This window comes from Gekko japonicus, unplaced genomic scaffold (assembly GCF_001447785.1).
Source record: "Gekko japonicus isolate JY-2015 unplaced genomic scaffold, Gekko_japonicus_V1.1 scaffold2283, whole genome shotgun sequence".
NCBI lineage: Eukaryota > Metazoa > Chordata > Lepidosauria > Squamata > Gekkonidae > Gekko > Gekko japonicus.
In genome coordinates this window covers 68,451-89,765 of record NW_015175432.1, presented here as the reverse complement: position 1 = coordinate 89,765, position 21,315 = coordinate 68,451, and the positions used below count along the sequence as shown (strand labels likewise).

Below are 21,315 nucleotides of genomic sequence, written 5' to 3'. Positions count from 1 at the left end.
AGATTCCGCTCAGCCCCGCTTTAAATGAGTCATCAGAAGACAACTGATCAGGCCTGCATAGCTAGCCCCTATCGGAGGGATGGTCAATTTCTCTCTCTCTCTCTCTCTGCATTCTCGTCTTGTGGAATGCTCGGCCCCCTTTTGCAGAAGATCAGAGCTCACCAACGTTGAGTTGAGCATTAAACCCTTCACAGGTACGGAGCCCAGTGTGCGCAGATGAACACGAGGTCACTGACTGGGGCGGGAGGAAGCACCGGGGAACAAACTCACTTCCTGAAAGACACCCTCAAGGGACAGCTTAGTCACGGTCCTTCGCTTTCTTGTAATGTGCACGGGGCAGCAACACCATAAAAATTTTTATGTCCTTCACAGAAATGCATGGCTTCGATTACAGGGGGGAGTCTTGTAAATACGGTTCGGGAATCTTGGCCAAAAAATAAAATTAAATTAAAGGCAGTGGAGATTTTTAAAGATCCCCCGGCGCCACACTCCCCCAGTCCCCCAAATTAATTTTGTTCGGTGGCAGCTGTGAAATTTTATATTTACAAGCCCATTTAATTAATTTGGTAGTAAACGCAGTGCTACATAGAGCTCCATGCTGGGAAAACGCTGAGGATCCAATTTACGCGAAGCACAAGTTAATGCTGGGACACCGTAGTTACGCAAAGGCTAACCGATTTCACCCAGACAGCTCGAGTGCTTATGAAGAAAAGTTATTTCCCAAAGTTGTGCTCCTTTTGAGCTATGCAGATTTTTAATTTTGTAAATAAATGGTTAGTATTAAAATAGATGGGATATTGGATCCTACCAGTTTTTCCACTTGTGAAAGAGAGAGGAGGGGACTCACTGAACCACAGAAAATGTTATGCTGGGAATCGTGAAACCAATGGGGGTAAAGGCCACAAGAAAAGGGGGAATGTGGTAAAGAGCAGAAAAGCCTGTAGGATCCAACCTATTGTTTTTACATCATCAATATATCTAACTAGGAATAAGGCCCATTGTGGAAATAAATACAATGAGCTCTAGAAAGAGGTTCTGGGAGAGTGCCAAGGCCGTGGGCACTCAGCATCAATTTGCCATGGCAACCTCAGCAGGATATAAGGACACAGAGTCCACCATTTTCTCCAGGGGAACGGATCAATGCCATCTGGAGACCATTTGTAATTCTGAGTGATCTCCAGCCCTCACCTGGAGACTGGCAACAGTGGTTCCCCATTACGGAATGGCTGCTTTGGAGGGCAGAATCTATGGCGTTGTACCTATCTGAGGCCCCACTCCTCCTCAAACCTCACTCTCTCCAGGCTCCATCTCTCAAATCTCCAGGAATTTCCCACCTGGAGTTGGCAACCCTATCTTCTTCCCAGCCAAGCATCAACTTACCTTCATTTCCCCCTCACTGATCAGCTGTCCATCTCCCCCCCACCAGCAGCCCCCACCATGCTCTTAAGCCCTGACTGCCACATAACCTTGGCTGTCATAGGGGGGGCCAACTCAGCAAAGTATAAGGACACAGAGTCCACCATTTTCTCCAGGGGAACTGAACAATGCCATCTGGAGACCAGTTGGAATTCTGAGTGATCTCCAACCCTCAGCTGGATTTTGGCAACAGTGGTTCCCCATGAGAGAATGACTGGTTTGGAGGGCAGCGTCTATGGCACTGTACCTGTCTGAGGTCCCATCGCTCCTCAAACCTCACCCTTTCCAGGCTCCATCCCTCAAATCTCCAAGAATTTTCTACCTGGAGTCGGCAACCCTATCTTCTTCCCAGCCAAGCATAAACCTACTTTCATTTCCCCCTCACTGATCAGCTGTCCATCCCCCCCACCTGTAGCCTCTACCTGGAGTTGGCAACCCTATCGCCTTCCGAGCCAAGCATCAGTGTACCTTCATTTCCCCCTCACTGTTCAGCTTTCCATCTCCCCCCTCCACCTGCAGCCTCTACCTGGAGTTGGCAACCCTATCTCTGTAGCCTCTACCTGGAGTTGGCAACCCTGTCACCTTCCGAGCCAAGCATCAATGTACCTTCATTTCCCCCTCACTGTTCAGCTTTCCATCTCCCCCCTCCACCTGCAGCCTCTACCTGGAGTTGGCAACCCTATCTCCTTCCCAGCCAAGCATCAATGTACATTCCCAAGTCCCTCAGCCTCTCCTCACAGGGCTTGGTCTCCAGGACACCCAATCATCCTCATCGCTCTCCTCTACACCCACCCCATTCAGTCCACATCCTTTTTGAAGTGAGGCCTCCAGAACTGCACACAGTACCCCAAGTGCGGCATGACCAATGTAGCGTACAGTGGGACTATCACATCTTGTGATTTGGATGTTACGTTAGACTTACCGTTCCAGCTGCTGAATGGAGGTTTTCACAGACTTGACTTGCTGGAAGTGGCAGGACATGTCCGTCGCCAGAACCATTTCAATCACAAGCGACCGGAGTTCCCTGTGATGCACGAACAGGGAGAGAGAAAGATGCTCAAACTTGTGGTCCTTTTCCTGCATCTAAACTCCCTGCATAGGTACCTCGGTACATCTGCTGTAGATTTGAGAGAAGCCCCAGCACATGGAGTGGATGGAAAGAAGCCGCAGATTTGGCCAGATTTGCATCAGATGTCACCGAAGACCTCCACGAACCTGAGAGATCAGCGCCGTTCCAACATGGCGGAACACCAAGAGAAGCAATGCCTTCCAAAGCAAGCTGTGGCTTGGTTAACAGAATGGCTTTCCCTTGCCTCCCAAAGAAGTCAAAGGACTCAAATGGCATTCTAGTTGCCTGCTGCCAAGTCGTAACCGACTTCTGGCACCCCGAACAAGGGGCTTTCAAGACAAGGCAGAAGCAGAGGTGGTTTGCAGTGGCCTGAAGTCCTCGGTGCTCTCTCGTCAAAGTACCAACCCCGCTTAGTTTCTGAGATCTGACGAGACGGGACTAAGCCATGCCGCCTTCCCTCCCACTACGGTCACACCAATCCCTTCCTGCTGTGCTGAGCGGCATGGTCCCCAAGACGATGTACCTTTTGCAATGACTGCCCTGCCTCTGGGCGAAACCTCTGGAGGTTCAGTCCTCCCAGAAATACCTTAGCAACTTTAATCTGTTTCACATTATACATGAGACCAATGTTCCCTCTAAGCTGAGTTAGAGTGAGCTAGCTCACAGTTTTTTAGCCTCCGGCTCACACATTTTTGTCTTCGCTCAGGAAGGGATGGCTCCAGAGCAGACTAATTGCTCGCTCACAACTTTAATGCCAGTAGCTCACAAAGTAGAAATTTTACTCACAAGACTCCACAGCTTAGAAGGAGCATTGCATGAGACATGTGTCTATCCAGAGCCAGCATGCACAGACCAAGGCTGAGTGTTTTAGTGGCGCCTCCTATGCACATTTACCTTGTGTGGCTGCAGTACAAACGCCATCCTTACAGTGCAAATTCTATCCCCGTGACTAGGAGCACTGTTCTGAAACATGCCCAGCACTGTTTCATGCATTGAGTATGTATCCATGTAAGCATTGTGCACACACTGGAGTGAATGTGCATAGGCATAGGTGGAGCCAGAGGGCTCATTCACCGGGGGGGGGGGCAGGACCAGCTTGCTTGGTCCCCCTTCCTTCTCTATGCTCACTGGCCCTCTACTCATAGTGTCACATGCACAGGGCTAGCGGAAGTTTGAAAATCTCCATCCCATTTCTTTGTTCTGAAGTGCAGTGAGTTCAGACAGAGAAATGTCATGCCAGCTAGCCAACTCTGCTCTGGTCAATCTGAAGAAGAATTCTGTAGCACTCAGAAGCTGACACTTAATGCTCCAAGTTCCAGTAAGTTCAATAAAAGGTATTCTCTCGATTCTTTCTATATAGGCTTATCGAGGTGATCAGTTCAAAGCTTCTTGCTGACCTATTTTAGCATTTGAGGGATATTCCTGCGAGACCCAATGCAAATTGCCAGGTCCGTATCTAATGTATACGGACAACAAGGCTAGCCCTGTGATGGAAAATAATATCATTTAACATTTATACTGTACTCCCAAATGCTCCAAGAATTTCGTATGCATTATCTTATTGTGCTCCTTACAACAACCCTGTAAAGTAGGTCAGCAGAGTGCTGCCCCATGTTGCAGAGAGGGGACTGAGGTTGAGTGACTTTTGGGAGGTCGCTAGTGGGTTTGTGGCAAAGGGGAGAAGGTTTCAATCACCCATCTGGTCTTCCGTCTCGTAGCCCCACTCTTCTTCTAACGTGATCAGGGTGGAGTACCTAGATCAGGTGATTGGGTGAAGAGCTCAGTCTATCATCTGCTATGAGGCAACATCTGAACACAAGACAACGATGCCCTCTGCTGAGTCAGACCCTTGGTCTATCAAGGTCGGTACTCAGACCGGCAGGAGCTCTTCAGGGTACTGGACAGAGGTCTTCCGCATCACCTTCTTCTACTTGATCCCTTTATGGGACTGAACCTGGGGCTTAAATAAAACCAAAGTGGCCACTGAGCCCCACCGTACCCCACTCACATGGACTAATAAGCACTTGCAAAGTGATCTGCCTGACTCCCCTGCAACTTCTGAGTTCTTTCAAGACCCCACTACCATCACCACCTCCCTAGAGCAAGGTAATGTCTTCTTCAGCTAGAGCAGAGGTCCCCAACCTTTTAAAGCTTATGGGAACCCTTGGAATGCTGACATTAGGTGGTGGGCGAAACGACAAAATGGCTGCCACAGGGGGTGGAGCCAACCACAACATGGCCGCCACAGGGGGTGGAGCCAACCACAACATGGCCACTGCAGGAGGCAGAGCCATAGACACAGAGGAAGCCCAAATGCAGGGAATAAGAGGAGTAATTTTTTAAAATGTATGCTAGGAAAGAGGAATGTGAGAGAAAACAAAACCATCACTGGGGTAGCAGCTGCCGCCCAAACGACATTATTTTAATCTGCACAGCCAGCCAGAAGCCGTGCTGGGCAAGAGCCCCACTTGGCATCACGTTGGGGACCCCTGAGCTAGAGTAAGCCCTGTCCTTGGGATGGAAGCAGGAGACTGGAAGAGGGCAGGGTCTCACATGAACTCGTCCTTGTTCAAGTTGACGAGGACATTCATCTCCTCCTCCTGCATCATGCGGAAGACGGCGCTGATATGGTGATTCTCCAGCACGGAGCGGTCATTGTACAAAATGGCCGTGTCAGACCTGGGGCGATGGAGACGAAAAGCATACTTTTGAGAGGTCATTCACACCATATAGTCTTATTTTGCATTGCAATGCATGCTATTTCCGGTTCTCCCCTTTATTCTTTAATTTCTATAAATTATAAGGAAACTGTGAAGCACTGCATACTTTTCACATACCCCCAAACCTAAGAAACAGTTACTTGTCTATATCTACTATCCCACCCTTCTTCCTTAGAGCTCAGCCAGGCAGACATGTCCCCCCTTCTCCGTTTTACCCTCACAGCAACCCTGTGAGGTAGGTTTGGTTGAAAGAGGGAGACAGGCCTAAGGTCATCCTGTGTCGTTGGCCAGTCAGGGCTCAGCAAGAACTCCTCAGGAGAAGAGGAGCCCCGTGTAGCCAGTTCTGAGTTAGCAGAAGCCAGCAAGCAGGAAGACCTTGTTAGGACTCATAGCCAACAGCTGGTATAGAGCCACCAACACCCTCCAGTCCCAAGTCAACAGGTGAAACTAAGCTAATCATTCCCAGCCCTCCAGTACCACCCACACCCTTAGAGCACTGCAGACAGAAGCTAGGAGCAGAACTACAAGAGAGATGACAAAGTGCTCGCCTCCTGACCCAAAGCCAGCTGCTTGAGTAGTTGCAGGATTACTCCTAAGCAGCTGGCTGCAAGCATGACCCTTAGGCACATGTCTATAAAAACCAGCCAAGGGAGGCTGACTCTGTGACCTTGCCTTGCTCATGTGACTCCCAAACTGGCTCTTGACCTCACTTCTCAGCTCTGTGATCTCTGCTTGTGAGTAAAACTCTTGGACTACCTGACTACGCTTCTTGGACAACCCTTTGGTAACGACTTTCTTGGCTCTGGACTCTGGAACTGAACCCTTGACTTGGCTTCTCACATTTGGATCCATACTACCCTCAAGGAATGCACACTGGCTCTGCCTGACCTCTGACAATCTGTAATGTTTCACGGCGGGGGGGGTTTGAACCCAGGTTTGTCCAATCCAAGTGCAAGACCTTAACCATGACACCACAAGGATGCCCTAGCTGCTATCTTTGGTAGGACTGATCAGAACAAGAACCAGGCCATGCAAACAGGCACTTGTTCAGTTTGATTAGAAAGCTTCACACAGAAACTAAATCACCAGTTAGAGGGAGAAATTAAGGCCAGATCTCTGGGCCAGCCTGTGTTATTGGCTAAAGTACAATTGTCTTTCAGCTGCCTCGTTCATTCAGCTCCATCCTTATACCATTTGATTTGGTCACCCCTGTCTGAATTTAGAGGGTATGTTTAGCCTGGTCTAGACATCTGGCAAAATGAGATGAAAGAATTCTGAATGGGCTGAACCATTTCAATCTGCAGGTGGGAGTACCATATTTTAAACGCATCCCTATATTAAAATTCCTGGCAATTAAAAACACAACATATCCGGAAGTGAAGTTCTGGCCTAGTTCTTCATATACTGTGCTAATTTTCCACTGGCTGGGAATAATAAACAAAGAAGAGCTTTGAACAGCATAATTCTGGAAGACAGTGTGTTTTAGTGACCGAGGTGTCGGAATAGAAGACCCAGGTTCGAATTCTCACTCTGCCACGGATGCTTGTGGTGTGACCTTGTGGCAGTTACATATTCTCAGCTAGGGTTGCCGGCTCTGGGCTGGGAAATACCTGTGAATTTTGGGGGAGGAGCCTGAGGAAGGTTTAGGGAGGGGAGGAATGTCAATGCCGTACAGAGTCCACCTTCCAAAGCAGCCATTTTCTCCAGATGAACTGATCCCTGTCACCGGGAGGTCAGTTTAGCAGAAGACCTCCAGCCACCACCTGGAGGATGGCAATTCTATTCTCAGCCCAATCTAACCCCACAGGGTTGTAGTGAAGGTAAAATAGAGGGAAATGATGTAAGCCACTTTGGGCCCTCTTCGGTGAGAAAGTATGGATAAATAAATTTCAAGAAGAAGAAGAGCTGGATTGATACAGAGCGGCTTACAATCTCCTTGCCTTCCTCCCCCCACCCCCGCAACAGGGACCCTGTGAGGTAGGTGGGGCTAAGAGAACTCCAAGAGAGCTGCGACTGGCCCAAGGTCACCCAGCTGGCTGCATGTGGAGGAGTGGAGGAGGAGGAGGAGATTGGATTTATACCCCGCCCTTCACTACCCAAAGGTGCCTCAGAGCGGCTTACAATCTCCTTGCCTTCCTCCCCCCACCCCCGCAACAGGGACCCTGTGAGGCAGGTGGGGCTGAGAGAGCTCTTGACAGAAACTGCTCTTTTTCACGAACAGCTCTTATCAGAACCACGGCTTGCCCAAGGTCATCCAGCCACGTGCAAGTGGAGGAGTGGGGAATCAGCCCCGGTTCTCCAGATTAGAGTCCTGCCGCTCCTGACCACTACACCAAATTGGACCACTAGTGTATCTTGCTCAGTGCTGCCTACTCAGAGTGGCAATGGCTCTCCAGGGTCTCAGGCGGATGTCTTCCTTATCAGCTCGTTCTTGCTCCTTTTTAACTGGAGATGCTGGGGATTGAACCTGGGACTTCCTGCGTGCCAAGCAGATGCTCTACTGCTGAGCCACGGCCCATCTTTACCTGCAGTCTGAAGTGAGCCAGTCCATTCTACCACCTCGACCTCCTGCCACCTCCCTGTCCACTCACTCCACTGCACATGTAGACCAGGCCTTCGTTCATGCTGATCTCTACTGAGACCAAGGGACCTGCCCAAGCAGGGCAGTCTCGACAGGTGACTTCCCGCAACGTGGTTTTGACCATTCCATAATCATTCCCCCCCCACCACCATCTTCTTTTGACAGCTAAGGTGTGGGTCTATTAAATAGCAAAGGAACTATGGAGAGACTTTACTTTCATTACCAGCAAAACCTTCCGGCTTCTAGCAATAAGGAAAGTACCAGAAGGAATGATGGATTGCTTCAATGCCACACAACCCCATGGAGAGGCAACCGAGGAGATGACCTGTCTTGGGAAACTTGTGATGGATACTTGCTGATTTGGCAACCTTTGACCTTTTTTTTCCTTTTTATTTGATAGCTCTTTCCTCATCAGAGGCCTCTGGGTTGTTTTCATTCCTCACTGACAGCCTTATATTTTATCTGATACAACTTTGCTCTTCTGGAATCCAAAGTTTTTTTAAAAAAATTATTATTTCTTTTATTTATAGTCCGCCTTTCTCAATGAGACTCAAGGCAGATTACAAAATTTAAAAACAATGCAATCCAAACAGTATGTGATACACAACGCCCAAGGAGATTTTTAAAAAACCACCAGTCTAAAATGTGACATAAATAAACAATGCAAATACGGGAAAAGAACAAGAGTCCAGTAGCACCTTAAAACCTCACAAAATTTGTGGCAAGGTAGGAGCTTTCGTGAGTGACTCATCCCCTCCCACAAATTTTGTTAGTTTTTAAGGCGCTACTAGACTCTTGCTCACTGCTACAGACAGACAAACATGACTACCCATCTTGATCAATGCAAAAACTAGATTACAAAAGTTAGAAAACAGTGCAGTACAAAAAAAGATAATGCTAGCTATAAGCAGTAAAATCAAATGACAATCCTATTCCCTTTATAAAGTGCTCTACTGAAGAATTCCATTCTGTTGCCATGGGACTGGAAGGTAAGGAGTTAGAGAAAACGTCATGTACAAAGAGAAAGCTCTGGACAAGGAAAGAGAGAGATGCTACGGTTCATAATCGGTATGTATCGGCACAGACGATTTGCAAATGAATAATGTAAACATGCCCCTCTCGGATCCAGATTTTTGAAAGACAGAGCACATGTTCACTATGCATCAGGTCTCCTTCTGCTAGTGAGCTGAAAGCCAAAATAATATGAACATTATTTGTGGCTTCAAAAGGGAATTAGATAAGCATATGGAGCAGAGGTCTATCAGTGGCTATTAGCCACAAGGTATAGATAGGGGCTCTGGGGCAAGTGATGCTCTATCATCTTGGTATTTCTGGCCACTGTGTGATACAGAGTGTTGGACTGGATGGGCCTTTGGCCTGATCCAACATTGGCATCTCTTATGTTCTTATTAACCTTATGGGCATAGCGCTCTATCTGACAGTATGGTTTTGTGTTTCAGGAAGGAGGGCTGGCTCACTACCCACTCTGGTGACAAGCAGATGCAAAGAACTGGACCTCAAGATCCTGGAAAAACCTGGGTCTCTGGACAGCTGTGTCCACATCGGCGGATTGTGGGCATGCCACCTGGTAAGCACATTCCTACCCCTATTCTTGGTGCTTACTGCGACAGACCATCGGTACTTACTTGGTTTGGATGTGGAAGCTGTTGGTGGTACCCGTGTGCTCATAGTCGTGGATTGCAGCTGCAAAGATAATGGCCAAGATCTCAATTTCTGTCAGGCAGTGCTGGGGAGGGAAGCACACAAAAATACATGAAGCTGTCTTATACTGAATCAGGGCATTGGTCCATCACGTTTCGGTATCATCTACTCAAGACTGGTAGAGGTTCTCCAGGGTCTCAGGCAGAGGTCTTTCACATCACCTGTTGCGTGGTCCTTTTAAACGGGAGATGCCACGGATTGAATGCGGGACCTTTTGCGTGCCAAGCAGGCCCATAGCTATAGTGGGGCTTATTGGGGGTCTGTCCCCTTTTCTTAAATGCAAAGCCCCACAAGAATTTCTCCTGTAAAGGCTTTTTTCAATCATTTTAAAACATTTTTTTAAGCTTGCGCTCCTTTAAGCAGAGGGGTCTGTGGTAGTTGACTGATTCCCGCACTGAGCAAGGGGGTTGGAGTAGGGGACCTCTAGGATCCCTACTCCACTTCGGTGGGAAGGTAACAGCGTTCTGTGCACCTTGGTGTTTAGTCATGCTGGCCACATGACCACGGAAACATCTTCGGACAGCGCTGGCTCTTCGGCTTTGAAACGGAGATGAGCACCGCAACCCTAGAGTCGGATTCGACTGGCTTTCGTGCAAGGGAACCTTTACCTTTAATAAATATCATTATCAATATCTGTTCTGGCAGTCTCATTTAATGTTAATAAAAAGCAAATGTGCATATTTTAAAAACAAAAATGTGTGTAATATCTGTTCATCTCTTGCGGCTCTCAAACATCTGATGTTTATTCTATGTGGCTCTTACACTGAGGAAGTTTGGCCACCAAGACTTCCGTAGCTTCAGCCAGCCAACTGGATCACCTGCCTTCACACCATACAGTGGGGCTTAGAGACCAGCAGATTAATTGCAGCATTACCTTTTGTGGAGCATAGTCCGCTTTAGATAATAAACCTGTAGGAGGGAGCTCATCTATTTCAGTCTAGTTTGGACAGTGGCTAGCTGCTACGCATGTTTCCTAAAGGTCAGTAATAATCTCAGCCCATGCATGGAACATCTCACATGCTACAAGATGTTTTGCTGCAACAGCCTAACACAAACAGACTAGAAGCGGCTTTATGCCAAGTCTGGACTGTTGGTCTATCAACGTCAGTCTGGCCTATTCGGGCTGGCAGCAGCTCTCCCACATCTCATGCAGGGGTCTTTTACGTCACTTTTACATCTGCCCCTTTTAACTGGAGGTGCCAGCGATGGAACCTGGGACCCTGTGCGTGCAAAGCAGACGCTCTGCCGCTAGGCCATGGCCCCACCCAAAAAACGAACAAGAACTAACCCTCCGGAACTGATCATGGCTTCTATTTTTGCATAAATTCAGCTATGGTAGAATGTTGTTTATCGCCTCTTCAATAAGATGGAAGAGGAGGTCGACTGCTACTTTTTCTTCTCGTCTACCACACAAGATTTTAACAACTTCAAAGCTACAAGGACTTTCATTCAGCATATGCAATGTTCCCCCATTGCAATATACTCATGTCAGGGAAAGCTTCCCTGGTTGAATTTCTACCTGTTGGACGTTAAAAACAAAGTGCCTCCTTTAGAAGTTAAAGGGGGGGGCTCAAGCTTAAGGGTTCTTTGCCCAGCGTCTTCTCCAGCTTTGGGCGTTGTGCAAAACCAGGGAAGGCCACTAGGGGACACTGTACTGTTTGCCGACGTGACCATATTTTCTTTTCCCCTTGAACAAGATTTGAGGTCAGAAAACGCATCTGTCTCCTGTCCTTCCCTCTTCCCTCTCCTGATCCAGGACTGCACCGTGTGCTTTAGCCCAGCCAGTACACAAGCACGGTTCATTATCACTACACTAACAGCCCAGACCACTGTCACGATTCCCCATCTCGAATTGTTTTTTCCCTCCAGTTCAAGACGCAGAGGACGGGAACAGCCCCAAAAGCGACTAGACCACGGGGCGCTCTTACCACCATGCCGGTGCGAAGCAGGAAGCAGTGTACGGTCTGGGTGACGTCGGCGGCGTGTATCTGGTTGTGGTAAGGGTTCTTGTATTTCCCGTAGCCGGCCTCCAGCGCATCGAGGAAGGTCGTGAGGTACACTGTGGGAATCTGTGAAAGGGTGAAAATCAGTTGGCATCAGAGAAGAAGAAGAAGAAGAAGAAGAAGAAGAAGAAGAAGAAGAAGAAGAAGAAGAAGAAGAAGAAGAAGAAGAAGAAGAAGAAGAAGAAGAAGAAGAAGAAGAGGTTGGATTTATACCCCGCCCTTCACTTGGAGTCTCAGAGCGGCTTACAAACTCCTTTCCCTTCCCCTCCCCACAACAGACACCCTGTGAGGTGGGTGGGGCTGAGAGAACTCTGACACAAACTGCTCTTTTTCAAGGACAGCTGTGCCAGAGCTTGTGACTGACCCAAGGTCACATCAGCAGGTGCAAGTGGAGGAGTGGGGAATCAAACCCGGTTCTCCCAGATTAGAGTCCGCGCACTTAACCACTACACCAAACTGGCTCTCAAGATTTGGAGATGAGAATGAGCGAGGACTGGCACCCATGTTTGTATGGGTGCCACTCAACCTTGAGGGTGAAAAGAGTAAAAGTCCAGGAGCACCTTAAAGACTAACAAAATCTGTGGCAGGGGAGGAGCTTTCGTGAGTCATTGCTCACTTCTTCAGATGCAGTGAGAATGGGAGTCCATCTGTCTCTGCATCCGCATCCATCCCTAGCTAGATAGAATAGAAATTGTCACTGTCTCTAAGCTGCACTAAAGGTAAAGGTAGAGGCTTCCCTTGCTCGAAAGCCAGTTGAATCCGACTCTAGGGGGCGGTGCTCATCTCCGTTTCCAAGCCAAAGAGCCAGCGCTGTCTGAAGATGTCTCTGTGGTCATGTGGCCAGCATGACTAAATGCCAAGGTGCACAGGATGCTTTTACCTTCCCACCAAAGCAGTACCTATTTATCTACTTGCAATTTCTTGCTTTCAAACTGCTAGGTCGGCAGGAGCTGCGACCAGAGATGGGAACTCACTCAGTCATGCGGCACTCGGGTCTCGAACTGCCAAACTACTGACCTTCCAGTCTGCAGTTCAGTGTCTTAACCACTGAGCCACCGCAGCCCCCATTATGTATTTCCTAAATAAAGGAGTTCTTATTTTCTTTTAAAATGACAAGTGGCTCTGTGTAATTCTGTAGTCTTACAAGCATGTGCTGAGCAAAGAAGTCCTGCTGTGTTCTGAGCCTTTAGTGCTCTCTGCAAAATTTAGCAAGAGATCTGGACTAACACACCAGCTCTCCCATTACAGTTACAGAAAGCTCAAGCCACAGTCTGATACTCAATGCTCACACGCACGCACACACCTTACCTTGAAGCGGCTGTTCACGTTGTGGCGGGTGAGCAGTTCGAAGACAATTGTGCGCAAAGCGTGGTCCTCACTCACCCTGTTCAGCGCAAAGACGTCAAAACACCAGAGGTCAAGAGTCTATACAACAAAAACACAACCAAAAACAAAAAAATGGAGGGTCACACTCGCCCGTTACAGCTAAACAATGGAAGGGAAGGGACGGGGCTGGAGAAAGAGGGTTGTTGCCTTACCTTCAGGCAGTTGATGACGGATTGGGAATAGTTGGGCCCCACAGCTGTGTACGTCCGACGGAACATCCTGCAAGGCGGATAACAGTGGGTCAGGTGTGCTTCAGAATGAACTAAGTCCCAGATTACGTTTGACTGTGTTAGAATTGGACACGGAGCTGCATCAATCCCAGGTCCCTTCCCCCTTGTAGTTTTCAGTCCTTCCCAACCCAGGAGGTAGAAGAACATGTCCTTGAGCCACAACTGACTCATGGCCACCCCATTAACAGGACATTCGGGGCAAGAGACAAAAACAGGAGGTTTTCCATTGCCTTCCTCTGCACAGAACCCCCCAACTTCCTTAGCAGTCTCCCATCCAAGTGGTAACCATGGTAGGCCCTGCTTAGCTTCTAGGGTGTGATAAACACGGTCTAAGCTGGCCTGTTCAGACTGATCCAAACCCAGGACCCCACCTGAAGCCTAAGCAGGAACAAGGAACCCATTCTACCTTTTTCTGCCTTACATATTGTTTTCATCTTTACTGTATCTTGCTATGTCTCTATTCCTCTCTGTTTTTCCCTCTCCCACTTTCCCCAAGTGCCATGGCATAACTCATCAGAAAACTGTAGTGTATTCAAAGCTGCCTTGAACGCATGATATGTTGTGACACATCTAATTGAAGTGCAACGTAAAGCTTCGTCCTGGGCTAGGATCCAAATCCATCCAATCGTGTTACTAGCCCAGGAAGCACCTAGCCAATCACTTTCAAGCAAGCTCCCTGAGCGGGAACATCCGTGATTGGTCCTTATGTGAACAACCTTATTGGTTGGTATTTGTACAGTGGGTGTGGCTACATTAGCCGGGGATGTTTAAAAGCAGGACAGCTGCAATGTAAAGGCTGTTCTGGCTATCAGATGTTGATCCATGTTGGAGTTGTGTTCGAGTTGAAGAATAAAGCTGTGTTCTTGCTGAATCACTCTCTGACTTCTTTGTTAAGCGAGCGACTTAACAAAAACCAGTCTGTTTTCTGTTTTCTAGAAATACAGAGCAGATGGAGGACTACCTTCCTCTCTGGAAGGACCCTTGGAGCGGCCCTGATCCACCCCACCCCAAGGCCAGTCCAAACCTTTCCACAAAGATGCCGGCTTGCACGGCGTGAACGATGCTGCGGAACTTGGGCTTCTCCTCCGAACGGCGCCCCTTGGCCCGCGTCTGCTGGGTGAAAGTGGAGGCCAGCCAGTCCCGCACCTCGGAGGGTACCGCATCTGACTTGATCTCCTGGAGCTCATCTTCCGTGTCCAAAATCTGCCTGAAACAGCAATTGCGTTGGAGGAAAGGGGGGTGGGGGGAGATGAACAGTAAGCATTTGGCAATGTTACAGGAATCAGAGCAGAGATTAAAACTTGTGCAAACACCTGAAATGCAGCCAATTTCTTTTTCCGGTGTTTGAATGCAGATTTTTTTAATTTCCAGGTTCTGATTTCAAGATTCAAATTAAGAGAAACTTGCTTTAAACAAGATTCTAGATAACAGCGAACATCACTCTTTAATCATGTTAACTGGTAAATTCAACAGACTGTATTTTCCATCCCTCTTAATAGCTTTAAAGATGGGTTCCCCCACACAGTTCCTGTGGGTGCCATTGGTGCCTGTCAAAATCCTTCCTGGAGCCTCTCAAGTGCTTTTAGAAAGTGGGAGGGACTGGGTGGGGTGTTTGGCCAGCAGGGTTTTTGACTGGCCATGCAGATAAACACAGCTGCTTCCTGAAATGCTGAAGAGTTAACATTAGAGTTACAGACATAATTGCTCCCTGACCTTCTGTGATTGGCTCCACCTCCACCTCCCGTGGCAGCCATTTTGTGATTGTGCCCATCACCCTGTGCCAGGATTCCAAAGGTGAGTGCGGGCTCAGAAAGGCTGGGGACCCCTGCTCCCTCTAAGCTGTGGAGTCTTGTGAGCAAAAATTCTACCTTGTGAGCTCCTGGCATGAAAGTTGCGAGCGAGCGATTGGGCTACTGCATAAATGAGTTTGCTCTGGAGCCCTCCTCCCTGAGTCAAGACAAAAAATGTGTGAGCCGGAGGCTAAAACACTGTGAGCTGGCTCGCACTAACTCAGCTTAGAGGGAACACTGCTGGGGACCCCTGCTCTAAAGTGAGCAGCACAGAGAAGCATTTACAGGACTGCTGTTCTCAAACTGGGGCTGGGAGTGTGGGTAGAATCGAAACCATAAATCCCCCCGCCATACACAGCCTCTATCTCCTAAATTTCCTTTAAACTCACATCCCTGCTGGGAAGGGTTCATAGCAAAAAACATACTTTGCACAGAAGGTGACAAAGACATCTCAGTCACTGTCATCTCCAGGAGGGAAGACAGTCAAGGCCTTTCTCTACCTGAGACCTGGGAGACCTGTTGCTAATAATAATTATTATTATTGTATGGCATTGTGTTTAGAGTAGCCAGGAGATCCTAAGATTGTCTGGCAGCGAGAAGTTCTAGCTCTTTTAGCGTTATGCACCACTAGGTGGCGAACTAGACTTGCTCTTAAGGCAAGAGATGTTTCAGAGGTGGTTTTGCCGTTGCCTGCCTCTGCGTCACGCCCCTGGTATTCCTTGGAGGTCGCCCATCCAAATACTAGCCAGGACCGACCCTGCTTAGCTTCCGAGATCTGACAGGATCGGGCTAGTGTGAGCTATTATTGGGATTCTGAGAATCAAGATCGATGGTCGTTTTGCAAACACAAGAGCCACATTAGTAAAAGAAAAATATCTCTACTATAAAACAAAATAAAGCATGGGTAAGGTACTTTGGATAAAAGAAATAAAATGAAGAGGTTACATACTTGCAGTTACTTTCTGTACTATTCTAATGGCTACATCTTTCTAACCCTGTCGACTTCTAGAGGGGAGCTTCCTGTCTGTTTCACACAAAGAGCCATAAACCTTGTGAATACATTAATGCCAGATCAAAGCATTTCCACAAGCAAGTTGTTAGTTGACCAATACAAAGGTTACAGATCACTTCATTAGAGTAAACAACTCCCACAAACTTTCCTGCTGTAGAATACATTATGGAACACAACATCCTGTTTCCTAACAAACAATACTTAACTCTGTAATGACTGAAGTGTAAGCGACTTGAAACTCCAACAGCTATCCAGGTGAGGGCAGAGCTGTGCTGCTTAAACAAAACTGCTTGGGGAGCCCCACCCCCCGAAAATACCATGCTAAATGGACAACGATTTGACCCGGTATAAAGTTGAGTCTAGAGAATACAGTCATCAAGGGGATATTTTTGCTTTCAACAGACACACTGGGGATGTCTATATCAGCTACCATCTGTATTCGGGGTGTTGAGCTGCCACCTCAGGAATCCACCTGAAGAATTCTGCGAAGATTCCACATGATTCTTCCACATGGCAATCCAAGCCCCAGCGCCTCACCTGGTCTCATCGATGTAGACAGCTTCAAGCAACGAAGCGGTATATTCCAAGTTCTTCTTCAATTCCACAATATCCACTTCTCCCGTCTCCAGCTGTTTCACCATGTACCGCAGCCTGCAAGACACGGCAAAGGAACATGTGTAAGAAGGATGGGATTGAACGTGTGACATAGCATGGGTATCCCCCCATAAGAAACGCCTTCCCCCCACTTCAAAGGATAACATGATATGAAAGAATGGAGTTATTTCAAAGCTATGCCACCCACACCACAGAGATCCTTCCAGTGTTGTAATACAATGAACCACAGATCTAAGAACATAAGAGAAGCCATGTGGAAATAGGCCAATGGCCGTCAGACTCCTGAGGCAATCAGTTCCCCACAATGTTCATTCAAAGAAGTGAAGTTTATTGAGACAGTAGTGCTGCAAGTATCATAACCATTTTGTGTTAGAACTAAAGAGAAAGCCTGCGAAGCAAATAGATATACACAAGAAGGAGGACCCGCAATACGGGGGGGGGAGCTCCATGGGAGGAGGAGGAAGCAGCCGCAAGTAAGCCTCCCCCCTTCCCCTGGCACCAACGGTGAAACCCATGCGGCTCCCACTGGGCCCGCCAAGCCTTTTCCCTGCCTCCAGCACCAATGGCGAGGCCCGTGCAGCTCCCACCAGGCCTGCCAAGCCTTCTCCCCCACCCCCCGCGGCACCAATGGCAAGGCCTGCATGGCTTCCAGCTATCGGGCCCGCCAGGCTTTCTCCCTCCTCCCCACAGCAGTGGCAGCGAGGCCTGAGTGGCCGGCCAGCCCGCTCACCAAACCTTCTCCCCCCCTTCCCCTCTAGTGGCAGTGCCCACCCTTCCACCGGCCCTCCAAGGTTTCTCCCACCACCACCACCGCAGTTGCCAGCAGCAACGGCGGTGAGCCCTGTGTGGCTCCTAGCTGCCGGCTCCTAGCTGTGCGGCTCCTAGCTGCCGGGTGAGCCCTGTGCGGCTCCCTTCCCCCCAGCAACGACCATGGCTCCCAGCCGCAGCGCGCCAAAGCTTCTCCCTACGTGCTGCCGCCGCCAGCAGCAACGGCTCTGCTATAGTGCCTAGTGGTAAGTGCGTTCCCTGCGCATGCGCAGGGAACATTCTTTTACTTTTGGGGGGATTTAAGTATTCCCTCTATATTTTTTTCAACTTTTCAGATTTTTCTGCACATCTGGGGATTGCCCCAAATGTGCACGAAAATCTCCCTGCCCCCCAGGTGCCCCCGATGTGCGGATTTAGATATCCGCACGCAGGGGGCGCCTTGGCTATTAGATATATAGATAACTCAAAAGGGTCCCCTGATGGCCCCAGCTAATTAGGTAGGCAGCAGAAGCCCGCCAAAATAACGGGTAACATTTCCCAGGAGAAAGACTACATCAGACACGGTCATATAACACAGAAGACAGATAATAAGCTCAGTGTAGGCACAGCAGAAACGAAACTCATCATTCCAAAGCACCCCTCCCCCATCTTCATGACGGCCTAGCTGACAATGGCCCATCCAGTCCAACACTCTGTGTCACACAGTGGCCAAAGCCCAGGTGCCACCAGGAGGTCCAGCAGAGGGGGCCAGAACTCCAGAAGCCCTCCCACTGTGGCCCCCCAGGCACCAAGAATACAGAGCATCACTGCCCCAGACATAGAGTTTCATCTGTACCTTGTGGCTAATAGCCACTTATGGACCTCTGAAAGCTACTGAGAGATCTCACATGACCCAAGCAGATTTCAAGACTTAGTACTATAATGAAAGCGCAACAGTCCCTCCATCAGACAGAAGTAGGCTTGAGAAGGGGTGACTAATCAAAGATGTGGGGGTGAAGGGGTGCTTTCCCCTTTCCCCGCAGGCTGCCTTTCCACAGCAAACACACACAGAAAAACCTCTTTTCCTCCTGTGGGGGGGAAATGCTTGCTTGGAATTCTCCCCCACCCCCCAAGGAAAGCAAAATGGGAGAGGGTGTTGCAAGAGAAAAGCGGTACGTGGGTAGTCCTACTAGCCCCTCCGCTGCGCCAGTGGTCCCAGCCCATCAAATTCAGCCTCCAGAAACATCACTGCCCAGAAGATAATTTGATTTTGTGTGTAACAGTGAACCAGGCCTTATGGCACTCCCAGACTATGCTGAAAGCCAATATAGGAAGGACCAGAAAAATTGTTCTCATTGAAAAAGACATTCTGGAGTCATATTTTCAGTCTTATCCCTGACTGGGATAGCCTAGGCTAACTCAATCTCATCAGATTTCAGAGGCTAAGCAGGCTAAAACCGACCGGGTGATTCTCTCCAAATTCTATAAAAGCTTCTGGGTCATTCGTCCAAACAAAGAAAAGACCTGCTTTTGATGGCTATGAACAAACAGGGGAGAGGTCTGAGAAGAGCTTTTTACAAAACGGTGACCTTCCAAAACAGCGCCAGACTTTTTCAGGGGGCACAGCTGACCGGAATAACAAGGCATGAAATTACCTTTCTTAGATGCCATATTTTTATAGGGCTATAAGCCAGTTCTCCGGAATCTATCGATTGTGCTTCACGTCTGACACACTGCTCCTCCAGGGGGCGCTCCCACATCGGGAGTCTGGCTAGAAGCTCAGGAGAGACAGTGCATCTCTAGACCGCTGTCACACTGGTGGGCCCACTGCTAGTAAATAACACACTAGAGGAAAACCATGCTCGGTGTCGTTCGCAACATTTCCTTTCTTGTTAATCGGCACTGTTGTTCCATATAAAAAAATTGAAACACTCCAAACACCAAAGGAGCCATGGGAGAGAATGTCGCAACGGCACAGAGCCCTTCCCTGCAGTTCAATGGAGGTCAATTGTCCCAGGCCTCACGTATGGAGGAAGCATCCCCAAGGTTCATTTTATGAATATAAGAAGTACTGATCACAATTTTGGTCCAGCAGACCCTATCAAACCAGCTAATGATTCAATCATAGAATCATAGAATGTTAGAATTGGAAGAGACCTTGCAGGTCATCTAGTCCAACCCCCTGCACTCTGCAGGAGCATAGCCGAAAGATAGCCCTACAAACCTACAACATACCTGAAAGATGGTCGTCCAGCCTCCGCTTGAAAACGTCCAGCGAAGGAGCATCCACCACCTCCCGAGGCAGATTGTTCCACTGCTCAACCACTCTTACAGTTAGGAAGTTTCTCCTGATATTTAGCCGGTAACGACTCCCTTGTCATTTCCACCCATTAGATCTAGTCTTGCAATCCGTAGCAAGAGAGAATAGATCCGCTCCATCTTCTACATGACAGCCCTTCCAATACTTGAAGACTGCAATCATGTCCCCCTCTAAGCCTTCTCTTTCCCAGGCTAAACATACCCAACTCTTTCAGCCTTTCCTCACAATCATAGTCAAACAAAAAAAGAATAAAAGCCAACACCAATAAAATCGAACTGCAGAGAAACCCAGATGGCGACAACCAGGGGTCATTTCCTGCAGGAGCGCACAGGACCGGAGCTCGGGCAGTAAAGAGCCCAGGGGGCGGGCACATGCAACAAGCCCCACCCCCTGCTCCCAGCAGCCCTCAGTCAGAGCAAGAAGCAGCCAGGTAAGCTGCAGAGCCCCCCCCCCGGCCCCCCGGTCCAAAACAGTCCAGAGGCACCTTTAAGACCAAGTTTTACTCAGGCACAAGCTCTCCCTCCTCTGTGAGGGCAGATCTGCACGTCCCCCCCCCAATAGCTAGCAATCCAAAACAGTCCAGTGGAGCCTGAGCAGTGGGTGTTGCCTTCTGACACACTTCTGGTGATGTCAGGGGGTGTGGCATATGCAAATAAGTTATGCTAATGAGCTCCTGCGCCTCTTTTTCTACGAAATGACCCCTGGCGACAACCAGTCAATCAACGGAAGTCTGCAGCTCAAAATCAGCCAGTGGGATAACACCTTCAGCAACGTGCAAAGGACAGGGTTACCAGGGACCTCGGGCTGCTGGCAAGGGATGGGAGGGGGAGGGTTGCCGGATCCAGACTGGGGAACTCCTGATTATTTGGGAATGGAGCTTGGAGAGGACAGGGACCTCAGGGAGGGTGCAATGCCACAGAGTCCACCCTCCAGAGTATCCATCTTCTCCAGGGGAACTGATTTCTGTAGTCTGGAGACGAGCTGTAATTGCGGGGGGATCCCCGGGTCCCACCTGGAGCCTGACATCCCTAGGCCTCCACGGAGAGAATGTCCCAGAGTACAGCCATAGATTCACAAATGCCCAGAGTGGAGAAGCATGGAAGAGGGTCTCAGAGCCAAACTACACAATACATTCGTGGTGGGAGGGGTCCGGGTTCCCTGGACCAGACTCACTTTTCCTGCAACCACACATCAGCTGCCGTAAACTTCATTTTCATAATCAGCAGGAGCCCGATTCATCTCAGAACTGTGATGCAGGAGGGGGAGGAAGGGCTCTCCCTACCTCATATCATCTTCTCAAGCCAAAACAGCCCTGGATGGGGAATCTCTCTCTCTCCCCCATTTGGGAGCTGTATGTGCAAACCCTGAGTTGAATAGCCCAGGCTAGCCCAATCTCGTCAGATCTCAGAAACTAAGCAGGGTCAGCCCTTGTCATTATTTGGATGGGAGATCTCCAAGGAATACCAGGTGTGTGACGCAGAGGCAGGCAATGGCAAACTACCACCTCTGAATGTTTTGAGAGCCAGTTTGGTGTAGTGGTTAAGTGTGCGGACTCTAATCTGGGAGAACCGGGTTTGATTCCCCACTCCTCCACTTGCACCTGGCTGGATGACCTTGGGCAAGCCATAGTTCTGATAAGAGCTGTTCTTGAAAAAGAGCAGTTTCTGTCAAGAGCTCTCTCAGCCCCGCCTACCTCACAGGGTA

At 48.9% G+C, this 21,315-nt stretch overlaps 1 protein-coding gene across 1 annotated transcript in view; it reads right to left on the bottom strand.

The window, feature by feature from the left end:
* PDE1B (phosphodiesterase 1B) overlaps window positions 1-16,576 on the bottom strand; it is a 32,838-nt gene extending 16,262 nt beyond the window's left edge. The window contains exons 1-8 of the mRNA XM_015425841.1: window positions 16,467-16,576; window positions 14,152-14,334; window positions 13,050-13,116; window positions 12,820-12,936; window positions 11,437-11,577; window positions 9,433-9,533; window positions 5,039-5,164; window positions 2,339-2,440 (exon numbers count right to left, since the gene is read on the bottom strand). Coding sequence (XP_015281327.1) covers window positions 2,339-2,440; window positions 5,039-5,164; window positions 9,433-9,533; window positions 11,437-11,577; window positions 12,820-12,936; window positions 13,050-13,116; window positions 14,152-14,334; window positions 16,467-16,570 — 941 coding nt within the window. The 5' untranslated portion in view covers window positions 16,571-16,576. The remainder of the gene's footprint in view (window positions 1-2,338; window positions 2,441-5,038; window positions 5,165-9,432; window positions 9,534-11,436; window positions 11,578-12,819; window positions 12,937-13,049; window positions 13,117-14,151; window positions 14,335-16,466) is intronic.
* Between the last annotated feature and the right edge of the window lie 4,739 nt (window positions 16,577-21,315).